The sequence below is a fragment of the Varroa jacobsoni genome, unplaced genomic scaffold, assembly GCF_002532875.2.
Source record: "Varroa jacobsoni isolate VJ856 unplaced genomic scaffold, vjacob_1.0 contig01789, whole genome shotgun sequence".
Taxonomy (NCBI): domain Eukaryota; kingdom Metazoa; phylum Arthropoda; class Arachnida; order Mesostigmata; family Varroidae; genus Varroa; species Varroa jacobsoni.
The window spans coordinates 1-16,445 of NW_019214694.1; the positions used below are offsets into that span (position 1 = coordinate 1).

The following is a 16,445-nucleotide window of genomic DNA, read 5'->3' on the forward strand; positions in this document are numbered from 1 at the left end:
GTGGTAGTGGTAGTAGTAGTGGTAGTAGTAGTGGTAGTAGTAGTAGCAGTAGCAGCAGCAGCACCACCACCACCAGCACCAGCACTACCACCACCACCACCACCACCACCATTGCTGCTGATACCGCCACTTCTACTACTACAACGATCTAGTAGCTTGTCGCTGACTTCCTCCTCTCCTCGGCCAGCAGAGCCGGGCAGAGCAACAGACAGCGGTGGCTGCAGCAGCCGCATACAGTTTCACAGCAGCATCCTGCCGCCATGTGTTGGTCCTCCTCCCCGGGGCGGCAGTAGTAGCGTTGTTGTTGTTGTAGCCACCGCTGTTTTCGCTGGCTGGACGGTGATCTTCACTGAAATCTCCACTAAGACCACAGGAGCAGGCAGGCAGGCAGGCAAGCCGGGTCGAGTCGCTTAAGTTCCACATGAGTTGTTGTTACTGTTGCAGAGCTACGGCATAATGCTGCGGCAGCCGCCAGGGTGAGCTTCCCTGGTTGCTGCGTTTCCCAGTGCTCGCTAGGCTTCGTCTAGTCTATCTCGTTTGTGTCGAAGCGAATGGTTGCTTGTCAACGGCAAGATGATGCAGTGTGGTTCAAGTGCAATTGGCAGCGGTGGGACAGGAGGTGAGCTGGTCGTCGACGGTTCGATGCCAGGCGAAATGGAGGGAGCCTCTATTGGAATTGACGAGGCTACTACAAGCCAAGAGGATGAGGGGGACGCCGCCGTCACATGCGACCTGTGCGGAATCTGCTTTCTCAGCCTTTCGGACCTTCTTGAGCACCACAAGAAGGAGCATATGAATGAAGCTGAGGCTGAACAAGCTCAGATGTTACGGACTAAACCGTCGTGTATACCGTCACCGCCAGCATCACAATCCGTACTGCCAGCAGCAGCAGCAGCAGCAGCAGCACCTCTTCCTCTTACTAGTTCTCCTCATAATGCAGCAGGCCCATCGGGTTCAGGCCAGGATGATGCACTGGCCAGGCTACAGAGTAGGCTAGGATTGAGCATCACCCCGGTGGCTGGACCTTCTGGAGGAGGGTAGGTATTCACTTAAGACAAACGAGTGACAAGGATTAACAAGGCGGCGGATAATAACGAGCATCTTAGCAGCTAACTAACCACAAAATGCGATTAACGGATGTGCTCAATCAAAGCCGTGGAGCAAGGTGGTTCCTCCCTGGAAAAAATCGACCGTGAAAAGCGCAATTTTTGTTCACTACTATAAAGCTTAGAAAAAAGAAGGCAAATCAATGCTGAAGTTGTGTGACGGCTGAAAGTTTGCTTGACGTTATTGAAATTCAATATTCGTAAGTGATACGTGTGTCTGGAGAAATTTGACCGGTGGAATTGTCTGTGGTTATTGCAGGAATGCGGAGAGCTCCACGCGAAGTAGCGGCGCTTCAGCGCTGTCATTAAAACCCCCCGGTCAGCGCTCCGGTACGATTTTTAAGTGCCGCTATTGCGCGTATTCAACTCGTGTTAAGCAGGAATATCAGAAGCATGAATACATTCACAAACCACTTTCGTGCGAACTTTGCCCCTACAAGACGGTCTGGAAAAGTAAGCATAGACAATTGAATGAAGATTAAAGCAAATAAGTTTTCGCCACGTGGTACAATTATAGTAACAACTGCCCGTACTTTAAAACTCATCGTATATTTAATTTTATTGAATTAATTGTTTATACATAGCAGTAGATGCAATAAATCAGCAGCTTTATTTTAATTATGCGTTCGTTCCATATGCTTTATTTATGCGGTTTCTCTATTCGTATCAGATGATCTCAACAAACACATGACGAAATACCACGATACACCGCCCACTGACCAAGAATCGAACCAAACATCTGCTCCGCCACTGGACCAAAACCAAGAAAAATCATCATTGACAACATCGCTGCTACCCTCCGGGGGCATGCTCAGGAATCTATTGAGTACTCACCCTGACACGGCAACTCAGTCGAGTGGTACGCCAAACGAGTCGCTTCTTTACAAAACCATTCAGAAGGTGACGGAAAGCACGCAACAGTCACAGCAAGAGAACGTCGACCGCGAAAGTAAGTGACACGCCATGACATGATCAAATATTTGGGTAAACAATGGTTGAAAATACTAGTGAACATCGTTTTTGTTGTGTAAACTTTCCGAGCTTATTACATTTTTTCTGTCCCTTAGTCTGTTCGTTTATTGTGTATAATTTAGCTCATGACCTACAGCCCGAACTGCTACTGATAAAAACCAATGTTTGAATATTTTTGGACTTGCAGAATTCGCTGTTCAACAAGATCTGCAGAACTCGGTACAGAAGACACCCAATAATGCGCACTATTTTTGCCCATATTGCGATTTCTTGACGAAAACCGCGTCTCGATTTCATATTCACTATATGCAGCATTTAAATGTTCGACCCTTTGAATGTTCGGCTTGCAACCTAAAAAGTAATTACTATTGGGACATTAACAAGCATATTCGGGGCCGAATAAGCAAGGGCGATCGTCTTCATCGCGCTGCCCGATGCATTTGTATCAATGAAGCGGGCCTGAGAGATTATAGCAAGTACCAATGCTTTATCAAAGAGGTAACTAATACAAAGCTTTATACATGCAAGCTTCGTTCATGTACTTGCTCGAAATCGGTAGCAGCATGCCAAATGGCCATAGTTTAACAAACACAATTGTATTTTCTCGAAATGTTTCTTATTCAGTTTTTCAAATGACCTACGTAACTACTTAGGCCGCATTTTAAAGACTGAAGATGAACGTTACAGGGGCCAGCAAATGGAGAACACATGGAAACGCCGGATGATCAGGCCGAAGCTGGTGTAATGGCCACTCAAGGCCGGATACATCCGTCCTTCATGGGCGATCCAACTGTGCAGGCACGCATTCAGCAATACCAACAACAACAGCGACTTGTTACTCCTCAAGATCGTTCAGTACAGCAGCTTCACACATCACCACAACAACAACAGCAGCGGCAACAACAACAACAACAGTCACCTGTATCTTCGCAGATAAATGCGCGACAAGTGGTACAAGCCCAGTTAGCTCCGGTGCCTGTGGGTTCGATGATCGCTGCGCAGAGTGTAGCAGCTATCCAGCAGGCTATGCGACAACAGCAGCAGGCTCGAACAAACAAGCAGCGAGAGGATACGCACAACTACATGATTCAGCAATTGCAGAAAAAAGAACAGATACGACAACAGCAGCAGCAGCAGCAGCAGCAACAGCAAACTCTGCAACAGCAACAGCAGAAGCAGCTTCAGTTACAACAGCAGCTTCAGCAACAATCACAACGATCGGCTACAATATCCCCGGCAACGTCTGAAGCACCTACAACGAACGGACCACCAGGAGGCGCACTAAAATGCGCCCACTGTGAGTACACATGCGATCATAAGGACATTATGCTTGGCCATTTGGGCGCGCATGCCAACGTGCTCCCGTTCATCTGCACCAAATGTGGTCTTGCTAATAAATGGCATCACACCGCCTGGATACATTTACAGCAGGTACGTTTGTTCCGAACACTTTTGCTTGGCGTTACAGTTGGGTTAGTTTCCTATGCATAGAACGCATAAAACGGAAATGATTTCTACAGTATCTAGGTCAGGTAGCCTTCAACTGAACAGGACGATATACCTATCAAAATAAAAAGTGCTTTTGCAAAACAAAGAATATAAACATATTCCAAAAAGCAAAAAGCCTTTACATTTTATTGAAGCAAACCAACTAATTATTTTGTTGCAATCTTCAAGGTACATCGTGATACGCCAGTAGACCCGAAATATATCCGTTTGCAGCTTACTTACCGACAGAATGGAAATGTATTTCAAATGGACGAAACATCCCAGATAATTAATAGAGTGGAAAAAGTTACGTCCAACGCAGAGCTAACGGGCGTGACCCGCAAATTACGCTGTAACAACTGCCCGTACCGAACCGTTCAAAAATCCAACTTGCAGCGGCATCGTGAAGGACACATTCGCGCGCGTCCTGATTTAATGCGATACAAGTGTCCTTATTGCGACTTCTATCAGGAGACCCGACGACGAATCCAGCGGCACATGTGCTTGCACCCGCAACACGTCAAAAGAGGGGCTCAAGGAGTTCTAGATACAAATGGAGTTGGCCTCGATATAACAACGACAAGTCTCGCAGCGATCTTCTCCGACGTAACCGCCGAGCGCCGCCGCGAAGCTGGAACGGTGGAGGCTGTCAATTCAACGCGAGACGCCGGCGCAGAGGCCAACGGACTTGTGCTCAAGTGTGACACTTGTCCATTTGTAACAAACTCAAACTCTCAATTCATCTACCATAAGCAATTCCATAGGTAAGTATTCCAGAGAAATACACGGAAACACGCATTGTGTACTTTTATTTCTGTTATAATTACTACTATCATTCAACCCGCACTTTACGCTTCCTGTTGAAAATCGAAAAGCCTATATTTTTACTAACGTTATGATACGCACCTTCTTATTAATTGCAGGTACAACCCGAAGGCTAAATATAAATGCGACAAGTGCAGTTATTGGGCGATGCATCCCCATCTGATCACGCAGCACGCAAGAGTACATCAGAAAGGGGCACCTGACCAGAAGTTCCCTGAGGGGTCCTGGCTGCCCCCAGCGGAAATTTCAGTCACAACCGAGTCGAATTCGACTGACAGTATTCGCACGTTCCGTGTTGTTAAAAATGGCATCGCCCTCAAGATGCATAAATGCCGGTTCTGTCCGCTAATGAATCGTAGCAAAGACAATGTTCGATTCCACGAATTGCTGCATCGTGAAACCTCACCTGAACGCTACACGTGCCATCTATGCACGTTTAAAGCCCAAATCCAGACTGAGCTTTGTAATCATCTGAGGTCACACGTAACTCAGCGAGTTCGCAAAGACGATGCGGGTGTTGAGATGATCGAAGAAATAGAAGACACTAGTGATGAGGAATCCTCGGCTAAAGCAGTTCAAGCGTCCTCTAAAACAGCAGCTGGTTCAGCAATGTCGCGTCCGCAGCCAGTTAAGAAGATCAAATACAATTGCAGTGCCGTTGAATCTGAATTATTTAACCTTTTGCAAAGTCGTCAAAATGGAGGTAGTAGTATGCACAGTAACGATTTCGCTGGACCATTATTTCCCAAGCAGGAGGTCATCAAAAAACCAAAAGAAGCCCCCACTCATCAAAAACAGAAAGATGATATTGGCGAGCGACGCAGGGATGGTCTGATTTCCTACCAGAACAAGGTCAGTTGTTGCTCTAGTCGTACCAGCAGCATCAGTAGCACACGTCAAGTTTGTCGACTTTTCTAACTTGCGCAACTTATATTTATTAACTTCTTATTATGACATGGAAAAAGGAAGAATCAATTAACAATATATGTGCATATGTACTAGTATGTTATATAAACGGTACATATGATATGACGGCTGACTAGTCTGGGGCTGGTATGAATATAACTTGTTAAATTGGGTCTTTTTATTTATATCAAAAGACATTTGTTCATCTATTTTAGATATTTCTAATAACATATGCTAATCACTGCAACCCTTCAATTCGATTCATTTGGTGATTGTTAGTTTAACAAGCGTAATGACTCTTATGTCGTTGCAGAAAAACCAACGTAAATGGGTTGCTTGTCCTGAATGCCCCGCGCTTTTCGTTAGCCCCAATGAACTGAAACGTCATCTGAGTCATCACCGTCATCCGGACGAATTTCGCTGCTCAAAATGCTCATACTCAATGAACAAGCCTGTGTACATTCAGCAACACGAGCAGGTTCACACAGAGGAGTACATGATTAAAAAACTAGGCTTCTGTCACAGGCATGCCACCGGACCGGGCACTCGAAAACAGGCACTAAAATTGGGCATGCCACCAAGGCCATCGAAGCCCATTTTTCTGGTTCCAAAAAAACAGCCAGCTACGTCAACGGATGTTCCATCAACATCTACCGTCGATTCATCAAAACCAATTACAAGCCTTTTTCCATCTGTTCCGAAAGACGAAAGACGGGTTAGCTCAGGGAAGGAAACGGTCACACCGTCGAAAGAACGAAAAGCAGCTGCCTCGAAAGAGCAGACTGTGAAGTCAGAAATCTCGGCAGACGAAGATTCCGAGAATTCGTCCACGAATTACGCCAGCGAAGAGTACTCTGTTGCTTTACTAATGGCTGAGCTTCAAGAGTCGAAGGCTGTTTTTGACGGAGTGACCAATGGGCGATACAAGTGCTCCGCGTGTCCCGCTAGCTTCGATAAGCAAGTTGTGCTACGATTCCATGCTCGTCTACACGATGAGCTGATGCGACGCTTCAAGTGTCACGTGTGTTCATACTCAGTCGACGAAAAAGATAATATGGCTGCACACGCTCAGCTACACTATATGCGACATCATCTCAGTACACCGGCCGTTAAGCAGTGTCCGAAATGTCCAGCGACATTTTCCAAACAGAACCTCTTTGAAAGTCACCTCCTTAGACATGTTAGTGAGGGTCGTTTTCGTTGTGAGCAATGTCACTTCGCAACGAATAAATATGATATTATTAGTCGGCACCGTGGCATGCATGACGCTGCAGTGTCGAAGACTGACTCTGGACTTGATCTTGATGCGAATTCACAACAGTCGATTTCTGTGTTATTCCACACAGCTTCTGTGCCTCAGACACTAGTTGAGGACGCGGAACCAATGACCCTGGAAGCGGTTACAAGGACACCAGAGCCTGAAGAGCTGGAAGAAGAGCGACGAATGTTTTCCTGTACAGCATGCCCGCACACCTGCGTCCGTAAAGACGGTATGCAGCATCATATTAAACGGCACATTCTGAAGCATGAAAACGGTTGTCCGCATTGCTCGTATAGTAACATCAATCCGGCTACTCTACGGGATCACGTAAAGACTCACTTCACCATCCCTAAAACGAACCGTGCGCAGGCATTTTTACATTATGACGACCTGAAGATCAAGTTTGAGGACGGCGAAATTTTGTTCGAAGACCGCGGACGACACGATGCTACCCGATTTTATCCCGACAGCATTCCTGAGCTGCTCGGTGAATCTCCCGACCTTCTTGTAGAGTTTATCGAATCGGATGTGTTCGCTGTTGTGAACCAAGTCCTCGACAAGGTATGCGCCGATCGACGTCGGATGGAGCGAGAGGTGAGCAATTCGACAATATACGGAGCTATCGTTCGACGTAGTGCTTCATTGCGTACCTCTCAGGATGATGGTTCTGCACTCAAACGACCAAAACCAACTCGAAGTTCCATGTCCTTTAGTGATCCCTCTAAAGAGAGTAGTGTTGTTCCACAGAAAATTGATATACATAAGGCTCACGATGGGAATAAGGATGAATACGACTCTGGAGAATCGATGAGTCCTAATGTGAACAATAATAACGTTGAAAACGAAAAGTTTAATGAGGTAAAATGTAATGGAATACTAAACAAATCTGAATTTTGTGACACATTGAATTTAGTTCACGATCAAGTCGAAAATTCAGCTGACCTAGATGAATGTATCGGAACTCGACGTTACCACAATGGAATCGACGACGATGGCACAGTCACAATATCCCGTAATGGCCGAGCCACCTCTAAAGAGAAAAGACATTCGCAAGAGGAAGTGCTAGCAGTGTTAAATCAGATTGTCGATAGTGTATCCCAACCAACGCCACATACGTAAGCCTACATACATATTTAAGTTTTGTCGCCCATCCCCCTATTCAGTCGACAGATAGCTGTAGTAGTTAGACGATCGTCGGTACTACATGTGGAGTTTCTATTGTTGGCACTCCATACACTCGTCATTTGAGATCTTTTTCAGGCTCTCATTATTCATGTTGACAAGATAAAAAGGCAGCAATTTCGCACATAAAGTGTATTATAATAGTTTTGCGTTACCCTAATCCACGGGGTATAGTAATATAAAATACCTAACTAACAGGGTCATTCAGTTCTACACTTATGTACATAGAGCAAAAAGTGCTGTTTCATTTTAATGTATGGCCAGCCCTGATGCAACAGCAGACAATGAGTGACGTATCAACCAGATAATATGCTTTGTGTGTATAATAAAGACCCACCGGAAATGTATTTTTGTATTAATAAAAGTATAATAACATATTTTCCAGCAAAAATGCGCAGCTATTCTCTAGTGACAATCGCTGGTATAAGCTGTTAACTAACAACTAAGCAAGTCAACCAAGTTCAGTCAAATGCAAGCGATAGCCCGAATTTATTTTCCGTTAGTAGTTTCCTATAATCACGGACCTCTAATTTACCTACACGAGTTCTGTATCTAGTTTTCTTTACATCGTTCCCAAATATATTACTAGAGCGCACCAATAAAATTACGCGAACACAGTCCATAAATTCGACAAATGCTTGAGATATTCCCGAGAGCTTGAAGGTTAAACAACTTTGCGATACTTCACCGGCTGACGAGGCTCTAGATAGGTTCGCCAAAATTTCTCAGTCCAAGCATATGAAATCATCAAGGTTAGGGGTGCAGTGTAACTTCGCTCTGGGGGTACCATTTATCATCCATGGATTGCCTTTGGCACCTTTATTATATTTAGTTTAATAGTGAAACTGTGATCTCCTGATATTCAGCACCTAAATAGCTTTGGCTTACGATATAGATCAAAGAAGGTGCAGCACATGCAGATACATAAAGGCACATATTATTTAACAATATATGTGGGATACGTATTTTCAGATGGATTCGTTCAGCTGTTGATGTTTCTCTAGTCACTGTAACTTTTATTGTCGTAGGGTTTTTGCCAAACAAACGTTATTTATGTTCTGTCCCATCACTATGTTACGATAGAGACGCGCAGTGTCGCAAGGTATCTACAAGGATTAAAAGTAGCCGACAAAAAAAAATGAGCCTGTATTCTTCAAGTCATTGGCTGATGCTACTGCGCCACGTAATGCTAGCTTCCAAAGCTGGGATACCTAATGTACCAAAGTGGCATGCATTTAGACTTATTGAAAACATTCCGTTATGTAATAGCTATTTGCTAACAACAATTCTCGTCCAGTTGACAGTTGCTAGAAATTAAATGTCATAGCAGCGAGCAGCTAGACGTCGCACAACCGTCCAATTCTGATCGATAAATCCACTTATGAACGAAGCGTTGATAGGCAAGAAGGGACAGAGTTGTTTGTTTTTAACAACAGACCGACGGCGGTGAAAAGTCTCCGATTTTTTCACATAATTTATTCCGTACAAGGAATGATGAAATTGCTTCTGCCACCTAAAATCACAAACAAGACTATAGATTTAGTAAAGACACAGCGATACTCCCACTTTTATTAATACGTTTGTCACTTAGCGTCTCACAGACTAACTGGATGGTGGCACAAATGATGTCAATTCTAATCATTCCTGGAAAATATATTTGCTGTACGTTGAGATTAATAGCTACCTTGACAGGAGCATCCTCATGAACGGCATGACCGACTTTCGGTAGAACCTGCGTCTGAAATTTTCCTTGCATTTGCCCAATGGTTAGGTCACGATCTAGTCGATCAATACCGGCAAGAAGAAGAAGCTTGGCACAGGATTGGGCCAGGAAAGATGAAGATAAGCCTCGGAACCATCCGGACCAATAAGGTTCCGTTCTTGACAGGTCAATGCGCCATGTAAATCTATGCCGGAATGCAGAACGAAATAAGCTTCAGTGAAATTGGAAAATATGTACTATTTTAAAGGACAAATCAAAAGCGTTTTAATTTTCCTTTGATAGAAATACATAATTCCGACTTTATAAAGCATGCATCAAAGTTATACTTAAAGCCAGCTCAAAAATTTGACGCTTTATGAGACTATACGCTCGAGTTGACAATCGAAAATCAGTCTGAATGAACTATTACAATGACCATGCTTTACCCCTGGTTGTTTTGATCGGTCTTGTTAACAGGATTGAAGTCCGCCTTTCTATCTTCAGGTATCACGCCAGCAGCAGCAGCAGCACCGATGCTGTTGTGCGCTTCAGCTGACGAGCCCGTACTATCGTTTCCTACCTCATTAGTTGTAGGAATCGGCGAAGAAACCTTACTCATTTTAATAAGCTTCGTTGCCGGTACTCCGTCAGATATTCGTTTTAGCATAGCAGGCATGGACACCTTTGAAAGATATATCCAATGTTTAACATTATAAGCTGATAGAATCGAAAATATTATCTGACATACTGTCTTAAATGCAATCAAGATTCTTTAGAGTAAAACACTATCGTTGCTTAATGGCGGCGAAGACTACAGTTGTGCTTTTTGAATTGTCAACTTCTTCCGAACTAAGATGCCGAATCAATAATGCCCGCAACCCCATATATCAAATCAATACCTAAAAAATATCGAAGAACTGGGATAAGATCACATGTGGTGATTACTATTTTAGTGGCCAAATATTGAAGCCAAGTCTTACTTTTGCAGCATTAATATTTTTAGTTTGTCCCGACCTGCACGACCATTCCACAGCATAATCCAAACTATGGAAGGAGCGTGGTCTTGCTCGTAGTACAGCCTGCATACTTTGCAGGGCATCCAGCGCTGTTCCTTCCACAACATCGATTACTACAATGCCAGATACTTCCGGTATACATCCTGCAGCCGCGACGTGTACTGCTAATGCACCGCCCATGCTAAAACGTAAATTTCATAGTCGCATATAGACATATATTACGGCAAGAACGCACACAAGTAAAAAAAAAACGTATCTTTTATGCACAAACCGCGGATTTATCAATTTTCAACTAGTATGGTAATGCTATTAAAGCATTTACATATATATAGTGGAGGGCGGCAGCTTAGCTTTGCCGTTGGGTGGTAGGAATAAGCGCTTCATAGCTACTTATTCTGCGCTTATGTAAAGGTATTGATTTATTAATTCTTGGAACATTTCCATCCCGCAACCGGTATATTCTAGAGTCTAGTGGATTCCATTTGACGTGCATTGTCTGGAGTCTCTTCAGGTGCGTGTCGGACGGGGCTTCATGTTTTCCAAAGCGAGTGGCAGAGTGATCAGTCCTGAACACTGTGAGGGTGTTCTACTGAAGTACGCGATTGCAGGTTTGCACAACCAAGCCTCCCGTCGTCCTGAAGCGCGTGATGCTCTTGGGACAGTAAATGCCGTGGCTAAGCAGGTGGATGCGTATCCACTTTTAGCGGCGGATTTGCAGATCCTTTACGGGTGAAATAGGAGAGAACGTATTTTTTAGCGTTCTTCCGCAAGAAGTCCACGTTAAACCTACGTAGGCCCTCCAGCCGTATCTTCTTGTTCAGGAAATAGCATAAGTGTGTAGTTTGGTCTACACCCTAGTTGGAAACGCCAAGACCTAGTCTTATTTTGGCAAAACTAGTCGTGATCCTCTCAGGAATAGTCTCTTCATGAACCTGTGAGTCATCCATCCTTCTAACAACATTCGTATTACCGCATCCCACCGAGGACTGCCTAGACGATCGATTCACTGAGGGTATGTTTTTTATATACATATCACACAGACTGATTTACAATGTCTATACAGAATAATTAACGTAGCCCTGGGGGACGTCTTTTATAGAGCGACAGGATTGTAATCTTACTTCAAGGCAAAGTTTGTAGGAACAGCGAGTAAATTGGTCACGATCTAGTCACGATTAGTCGCGCCTTTCTCTATCATCATGTAAGTTGACCAACGAAAACAGCTGCAGGCAACGGTGGAAACTCTTATTTCACAAGCTAATGGAATTACTAATGAAGTGCGGTTAGATTTCTAAAATAGAATAATGTGATAACATAGCGAAGTGACAGAATGACTTGTAACAATTAGGTTCATTCAGACAGGGTAATGCTGAGAAAGCTCCAACGAGATATTAATAACTGTGACGTAGTAATGGGGGACGATGCAGTATTGGATCGGAACAACTATAATAACAAGTTTAGATGCGAAACTCGGATGCAGGCCCAGTAGGTCGAGATTCTGAACTCGCCTTTGGCTTGATTGGGTAGAATAACAATATGACAGTGTTAGACGGAGCCCGATGTATATGTGGTACGAGAGTTTAGCCCATAGAAAGAAACGAAGAATTGATAAGCTATGCAAGCAGTTAAAAATGGGTGTGGTAAATTACAGTGCTCAGGGTCATACTACACAGATACAGTAGATAGAGCTACCGGGTCCCAATATGCATTGTTGCACGATGAATGCAAAAATGCTTTCGACATTTACTAATTGCTTGGAAAACTATTTAGTTTACTTACTATAAATTTTATGGTTAAATATTTTTAATAATGAAGCAACCTATAACGGTCAACTGTATGTTTACTCGTAAATACCGTTCGGATAGATATATATATATATATAAGAAGCTGACTTTTTTTGTTTTGATAAATACCCAGAAAATATGATGTTTAACGGAATGAATATAAAACTACCGGTACGGTGCGGCGTTGTTTACCTGTGACCAATAAGAACGACAGGCGGTTTTTGTTCTCGGCTTTCATAGAGTTGCTGATAAACTCGGCCAATATCATGGGTCATGGCTTCAACCGAAAGGTCTGTTTCGTCCAAAGCAGTACTTTCTCCGTGCCCGCGGAGGTCGATGGCAACTACTGAACATTCCACCATAGACACAATCTCGGCCTAATTTTAATAACATAAAAAAAAATAAAACGCTTAATTGAGCAGCATAGACAAATGTGTACGTCTAAATTTCAATGTACTGTTCGTATTCTGGTTATGAAACATATTTTCTTGTAAATTTAATCAGTAATAATTCAGCACCTCTGTTTAAAGTGAATAATGTTGTAAATAATTTTCAAACTTATTTTAGGATTAACTGAAGTAACCGGAGTATCGAAAATAGCACCTTATAACGGCCTTATAACCTTATAACGTATGCATAAAAATACACACTACGATAATTGTTGGCATACCGCAAAGCATGCCCACGTCAGGCCGCTGTATCCAGCTCCATGCAGAAGAAACAGCACAGGTCTATCCGGGGGACAGTCAATCGAACTACATCTGAAATCAAAATAACGAATCATTAATATCATATCCACATATACCAAAAACATATAATCGAGAACATTTGAATACAAAAAGCTGACATATTGCTAACTAAACGAAATCAAGCCTTCACAGGATTGATTTATTGAACGTGCTGGACGCTGCAAGAGAGGGTGACGAAGAGAAATAACCGATAAATTGACTGGTTCTATTGATCCAGTAAGTGTTTGAATCTGAACAATCCAAGTGTCAAAAATCGATTTAATAAAGCAAACACTAATCTCGGGTGTTTTAAAGCTCCAACTTTATCTTTTTGGGCCACTTACCTATACACCTTAAAAACGTCCCCATTATCGAGTACAACTTCTTGTTCCTCTGAGAAATATTGGTTTCCTTTTACCGGAGCATAATCCCTGCGACCTCTGCGAGCCGGAGGAGGCCCAGTGGGTCCCGGAGGGACCGCCGGTAGTTTCGAACGTAACATCTCCCGCTGAAGAGATGACATCTAGATAACAAAAAGCAAGATAAACTTTATGAAATGTACGAATTGTGTGAAAACGCTGCCAATAACATCTCCCACTACCAAGTCACGAAGATACATGTGTGTCAGCTGTAAATTTCTATTTTTCAATTTTCAATTAAAACGGAATCATTCTTAACCAGAGGTTTTTAGCTGTACTTTATGTCCATGATTGATGGAAAGCAAAAAGGTACTTGTCCTGTATTTTGCTCAACGTACAGCCCGGCCAGTGAGCGCACAACATTTAAGCACTAAATTATTTATACACATCCAATTACAAGGTATCCTGACGTTTTCCTCATAGCAAGTTGCTAATCTTAAATTATAGTGCTTATCTTGCACCATTATTGCAATTAGAATTTACTGCTGGTTTCTGGATTTGAAGGACATAGATAATATTTTTCTAGTTTCAATAAGCATTGTGCTTTCGGAAGATACGCATTTATACTTTTACTATCATATTGCTCATTTAACTGCAAGTCAAAAATAGAAAAGCCAGTTACTGCTATATATTACAGCGTTCCACGGGCCCGTTTGTTTCTACCATTAAATTAAAATTCAACAAGTAGATACCATTTATAGAATCTGAATGAGCGTGCTGATTGCTGATGGTAAATGTGAGATAAATGCATATCCAACCAATTGAATTCACGTAAATAATCTGTGAACATACTCTATAGCGGTAAAACTGAAAGTACTATTACTATTATTTTGAAAAATATCTGCTCGAAGCGATAAGATTTCGTCTCGATCGGTCGCACCGAATCCAAACTAAATATTTAGATGATGGGTCGCAATAAGAGTCTTACTTGGTGATAGGGAACAGAAGTGGCTCGGGGCGATGGATGGTGGCACTTGTCAATGCGACTTGTCTTCGTTTGTTGGGAGTAACGTGCGCCTCTCGCGTTCTCTTTGCTCGGTGAGTGTCGACGGTGCTTCGAGCCGCAAGCGCGAGCAAACTAGCGGACTAAAAATCGAACGCTTCGCATACCTCTTCCTCTTCCTCCTCCTCCTCACTTCCCTCCTCGGTCTTTTCTTATAGCGGCAACCGCCGCCACTAGCAGACGACAATGATACAAGACCCAAATAGAACAAAAACGATTGACAATGGAGCCGCTGTAACACGGAAAGTGAAGCTACGGACTGCAAAGTAGGCCTATTCCATTCAAAATAAAAACAGGGACTCTCTCCCTGTCCTGTGCTTTCTTAGTTCACTGCCTCTTTCTCAAAATGGCCATTCAAAATGAGGCGGCAATGGGCCAAATATTTCAGATGATTCGCTTGATACCTCGACGAACATGATCACTTTATAACGCTTTCAGGACGCTGTTACAGAAGTGTTATTAATACCTGAATGTTTTTGATCGCATTGACCAATTCATTTAGCAAATGAGCCCTAGACTGAACTTGAAAAATAGCCTGTCAAGAAAAGCTAGACTTTCTAGAGTAGTAAAAGTGGCGCGTTATGCTCGAAGGCTGTGTTTGTCGTGGTATGTTACGGCTCATATTCAGGCAGACCATTCAATTAACGGGCCACGAAGAATCTTCCCTCAAAAATTTTTTTAGCCTTGCGTAATATGTCATCGCTATGGAATTACGCTTAGAGGCGGATCTTATGCGTTATGTTCAATCATTTCCTAGTATTTGGGTTGGGCAGCACGAGTCGGGCAGAGAGATATCTATCTTTCATGTATAGTGTTACAATAATGTATAGCATTCCCTTGGCTGCTGAAGCATTGATTGCAGCATGCCAGAAGAGCACTAATGCTAGAAGTGTGCTGATTATTCGTCGTTAAAGGTTATTGCGACTAAGTGAGTGTTTTAAGTTCCAAGTTCAGTACGTAAGCTGTTCAGCATCGTTTCAAACCGAAGTATTGCAAATACGCTCGAAAATCGCTTAATTAAGTTTATCGACTTCACTATTAAAGTTACTACAACACCGATTTCGAACAAATGTTGCTACTCTATCTACATTCGACCAGTTACAAAGATCGACAATAATCGCTGAAGCTTTGCTGCAGTAGTAAAATCTAGGTAAATACGAACAAAATACGTAATTAAGCCATAATTGTAAATTTTTTACATAAATGTAGACAATCGAATAATTTTAACTATATATTGAAAAAAAAACTTACTCTGACACAGTGTGGATTAGTACCTGATAAAGGATTAGGGCAAAATATGCGCCTCTACGTCTGCGAGTCAAAAGGCAGAGCACTAGTGGAGCCTCTCTAGGCTTTTTCGAAGCAATAGAAAATGACCTCGCGCGGCATTTTGCTCAATGCTACTACTAAACGCTTTTGCACGTACTCATAACAATATTTACAGTAGTGGTAATAATAATAAAAATACAATCTAGGAGAACACACGTTGGCTAACATACCGCCAGAAGGATACGCCTGGAGGTGCCAAACTGGTCTAGAAAAAAGGTGCCAGCATTTATCTACATTAACACGAACCAAAGCTTATATATATATATTCACTAAAATTGATATTCTCGCTTTTTTTTTTTCTAGGTTGCGCCATTTTGCGTGAACAACGTCATGTCCTCTTATGCCAAACGTCTCTTTACCCCTTCCCCCCTAAAAAATCAACCCATTATTCTCTATGAGTATTTCTGAGAGCTGGCCGGTCGATTCAGTTTTAACAAGCTTGACAAAGGCAGAGCGGGTCTTGCCGTTAGCGAAACTGACAGTAGCGCCACAGCGGCATAATATCCACGCGATAACAACATAGCGTTCGTTGTTTCTCGCCAGCTGTCTAGGGTTTTCACAATCATTGACTTCGAAATGAAGCGTATCTCCTGCTATTTATCTGTCTACAATAAATATCCACCCATCTATGTATAAGCCAAGCGAGTGTAGCTCCCAGGACAGGTATCACTAGTTAGCGCAGAATTATATCTATAGCAGAGACTATATTCAGACTCAGATTGAA

General features: G+C 42.8%; 2 protein-coding genes across 5 annotated transcripts; one reads left to right on the forward strand and one right to left on the reverse strand.

The window, feature by feature from the left end:
• Window positions 1-325: 325 nt before the first annotated feature.
• Window positions 326-8,131, forward strand: LOC111272217 (uncharacterized). Its single transcript, XM_022853529.2, has 8 exons — window positions 326-1,037; window positions 1,366-1,559; window positions 1,777-2,055; window positions 2,266-2,576; window positions 2,766-3,509; window positions 3,756-4,330; window positions 4,490-5,243; window positions 5,611-8,131. The coding sequence occupies exons 1-8, from the start codon at window positions 574-576 to the stop codon at window positions 7,675-7,677; spliced, it is 5,388 nt and encodes a 1,795-aa protein (XP_022709264.1). The 5' UTR covers window positions 326-573; the 3' UTR covers window positions 7,678-8,131.
• Window positions 8,132-8,200: 69 nt separating this feature from the next.
• Window positions 8,201-15,940, reverse strand: LOC111272218 (protein phosphatase methylesterase 1). Of its 4 annotated transcripts, none has more exons than XM_022853533.1 (9): window positions 15,892-15,940; window positions 14,318-14,565; window positions 13,315-13,493; window positions 12,913-13,003; window positions 12,435-12,619; window positions 10,423-10,639; window positions 9,889-10,124; window positions 9,425-9,647; window positions 8,201-9,253 (listed from the first exon to the last, which is right to left on the reverse strand). In XM_022853533.1, the coding sequence occupies exons 3-9, from the start codon at window positions 13,491-13,493 to the stop codon at window positions 9,167-9,169; spliced, it is 1,218 nt and encodes a 405-aa protein (XP_022709268.1). In that variant the 5' UTR covers window positions 14,318-14,565; window positions 15,892-15,940; the 3' UTR covers window positions 8,201-9,166. The 4 variants fall into 4 exon arrangements, with proteins under 4 accessions (XP_022709268.1, XP_022709266.1, XP_022709267.1 ...); XM_022853531.2 differs by having other exon boundaries at window positions 15,667-15,931; XM_022853532.2 differs by having other exon boundaries at window positions 15,644-15,931.
• Between the last annotated feature and the right edge of the window lie 505 nt (window positions 15,941-16,445).

Bases quoted from the DNA above. Each gene is read 5' to 3' on its own strand.
- LOC111272217 (XM_022853529.2), top strand. From the start codon at position 574: ATGATGCAGTGTGGTTCAAGTGCAATTGGCAGCGGTGGGACAGGAGGT. The intron at 2,577-2,765 runs GTAACTAATACA...TGAACGTTACAG, and splicing joins ACCAATGCTTTATCAAAGAG to GGGCCAGCAAATGGAGAACA. The intron at 5,244-5,610 runs GTCAGTTGTTGC...ATGTCGTTGCAG, and splicing joins TGATTTCCTACCAGAACAAG to AAAAACCAACGTAAATGGGT.
- LOC111272218 (XM_022853533.1), bottom strand. From the start codon at position 13,493: ATGTCATCTCTTCAGCGGGAGATGTTACGTTCGAAACTACCGGCGGTC. The intron at 13,004-13,314 runs GTAAGTGGCCCA...TTTTGATTTCAG, and splicing joins GACGTTTTTAAGGTGTATAG to ATGTAGTTCGATTGACTGTC. The intron at 12,620-12,912 runs GTATGCCAACAA...TATTAAAATTAG, and splicing joins TGACGTGGGCATGCTTTGCG to GCCGAGATTGTGTCTATGGT.